At 51.4% G+C, this 2,657-nt stretch overlaps 1 protein-coding gene across 1 annotated transcript; it reads right to left on the bottom strand.

Moving 5' to 3' along the window:
• MBL2 (mannose binding lectin 2) lies at positions 1-2,657 on the bottom strand. Its single transcript, XM_028109457.2, is given in 6 exon segments — positions 1-150; positions 152-375; positions 1,032-1,106; positions 1,956-2,072; positions 2,499-2,522; positions 2,525-2,657. Coding segments are annotated over 6 exon segments (723 nt in total).

The following is a 2,657-nucleotide window of genomic DNA, read 5'->3' as shown; positions in this document are numbered from 1 at the left end:
TCAGGCTGGGAATTCACAGACGGCCAGGAAGGAGGAGTGGCAGGAAATGTCATTCCAGAGCCCGTCCTCGAGGATGGTCACACAGTCCTCCCCGGAGTCATGGTCGTTAGGCTCATTTGTCTTCCAGTTGCTGTAGGTCAGCCTCCCTCCTTGTCACATACATAAACTGGCCTTCAGTCACCTCGTCCGTGATGCCCAGGAAGGCCAAGTTCTTGGCCACATTCTGGATGGCTTCGTTCTCCTCGGCATTCTTAGGGGTGGCCACAGTGCCCTGGAGCTCGGCACACAGAGCCTTCACTTTGGAAAAAGGCATTGTTTCACCATTGGTCATGTAGAGCTTCTTCCCAGTCTTTTTGCCCAAGGAGAATGTTTGCACTGAAATCACAATGGATGGGAGGGTTTGACTGGGCTTGGAGCTCAGCCCAGGACACTAGCGGGAAAAGCCCTGCTCTGGGAATTCAGGACTCTGAAAAATAGCCCCATGCTCAACCACCAGGTCAGACCCTAGTCAGGAAGCCCTCCTCAGCTGTAGAGCAAGTCCCTGGCAGAAAGCTCACGCCCTCCTGGAAGATCCCACCCTGGAGACAAATATCTGTTACAAACTGGCCCAGTACAGGGGGACGGAGGGAAACATGCTCGGGCCACCCTGCCAGTCTTGGGCACCAGGCGTGGATGGAGAGCCATCGGAGACCCGGGGTTGCCAAAGAGCGAGCCAAGATTCTGGAAGCATTAGACCTTCACATGCAATCCTTCCTCTGCTACTTCCTAGCTGTGGGACCGCGAGTGAATTATCTACACTTCCCGGACTGATTTTTCCTCACCTGCAAATGAAATGGGTCTAATCCTCACAAATAAGGCCAGTGAGAGGATTGAATGGAACCATACTGTGAGAGAAGGCTGACCCAGCACAGGCCACGGGATACGGTAAGTGTTCATAATTGTTAGTCCTCGACCACCCTCCCCGAAACCTAGAGCACACAAGAAAATGGTGAGAGCCAAGAACACACGGGGGGGGCAGAAAACAAGCTTACACTTTTTGACGTGGTCCAGTTCTGATTTCAGACTCCTTACCTCCCTCTCTAGGTTAGCCAGCTTCGTCTCAGCAACTGCGAAGCAATAGGAGGAAGGTCATTTAATGAGAAGACCCTCGATTGGAGAGGGAAGTATTTTGCCAAAGGCGGGGTGGGGGGGGGGAAGAGCTCACTGAAGAGTATGCTTATTCTAGAAAAACAAGAAACCAAAACGAAGCCAAAGGAAGAAAACCTCTGGATTTCTGCCTTCTGAGATTCACTTATTAGCTCTTGTAAACTATTAACTCTGAACTAATAATAATAAAAGATAACTTATTTTTTTTGTGACTCTGGACCTTTTTGTTCACATACTGCTTAAATGTTGCAATATTATAACTATTTATAAGAAAAAGCCCAACTCATGATTCTCCTTTTTGAAAATTTTCCTTGACCATTCTCTTTCATTTCTTATCCAGGCAAACTTATCAATCTGATGGGCCAGCTGGCGAATATTAACAAGAGGCCATCATTTTACTTTTGTTGTGACTGAATTTACTTCCTTTGACCCTGAATGAAGTTGCCATGACGTTCCCTACGATTCAGGGGTCCTAGGAAACCAGCCATTTTCATGCCACTCTTTTGACAATAGACACGAAGCTGGCGCCTGAGAGGACATCACCGTTCCCTCCCAGCCTGGAGACAAACGCAGACTGTGTGCGCTGAGGAAGAGCTGGGGCCTGTCTCCCACAGAGCTCTGGGGAGGGGATGGCCGGGTTTGGAAGTCTGCACTTGGGCGGCACACTCAGGCGAACAAGTATATTGGGTCGGGAGCAGTCGGGCATCTTCCAATGGGGCTGCAGGAAAAGGGCCACCTCCCAGCTGGCCCTCGAGGCCCCAGAGCCCCGGGTCCCCTAGGCTCACACTGGGCTGGGGTGAGCTCCTTACCTGAACTATCTCCACAGTCTCCTTTGGGGCCCTTTGGTCCTGAAGCCCCAGGAGCCCTGATATCTCCTGGAGGCCCCATTTTTCCTGGAGGGCCCTGTAAGCCCCGGAGCCCTTGCCCTGTTGTAAGAGGAAAGAAAAGTGACCCAGGGGCTGTGGCTCCTTCTCTTCTTCCAGAAGTTCAGTTTGATTTAAACTGACCCCAGAAAACCTCCAGTGAGCCAGTGGCGACCCAAAGTAAAAAGATCCTCCTGCGTTCCAGGGGACAGCCTGTTCTAAGGGCCAGCTCAGGAACAAGCAGGCAGGACATCTGATCTCTATAAGTGACCGCACATGGCGGATTCCTGTGTGGAAATGTGGGCTCCTGGAGGACCAGAGAAACATCTCTGTTTTGGAGAGAATGACCTTTCGCAGCAATGATTCTGAGTGAATGGTCACGCACTGTAATGAGAGGTGAGCATCGTCCTGTTTCTTCTAGATCCCTTCTAGGGAATCATCTCCACTGGGGGGTAAAGATTTAGGAAGTCAGAGCAGCCTGTCCTGTACCTGGCTCGCCCTTTTCTCCCTTGGGTCTCGTCCATCTCTGCCCGGGATGGCGCAGGTGATTGCTGGGCATGTCTTCTGGGCATCGCCCGAGGCTTCTGCTTCTGAGTTGGCTGTTGTCAGCACACACAGAAGGACAGGAAGCGACGAAAACAGGAGCAT

Source organism: Eumetopias jubatus, unplaced genomic scaffold (genome assembly GCF_037043125.1).
Source record: "Eumetopias jubatus isolate StellerSeaLion01/CBP00866 unplaced genomic scaffold, mEumJub1_p1.0 scaffold_17, whole genome shotgun sequence".
NCBI classification, from domain to species: Eukaryota; Metazoa; Chordata; class Mammalia; order Carnivora; family Otariidae; genus Eumetopias; species Eumetopias jubatus.
The sequence above is the reverse complement of the archived record's forward strand: the minus strand, read 5'-3'. Positions and strand labels throughout refer to the sequence as shown.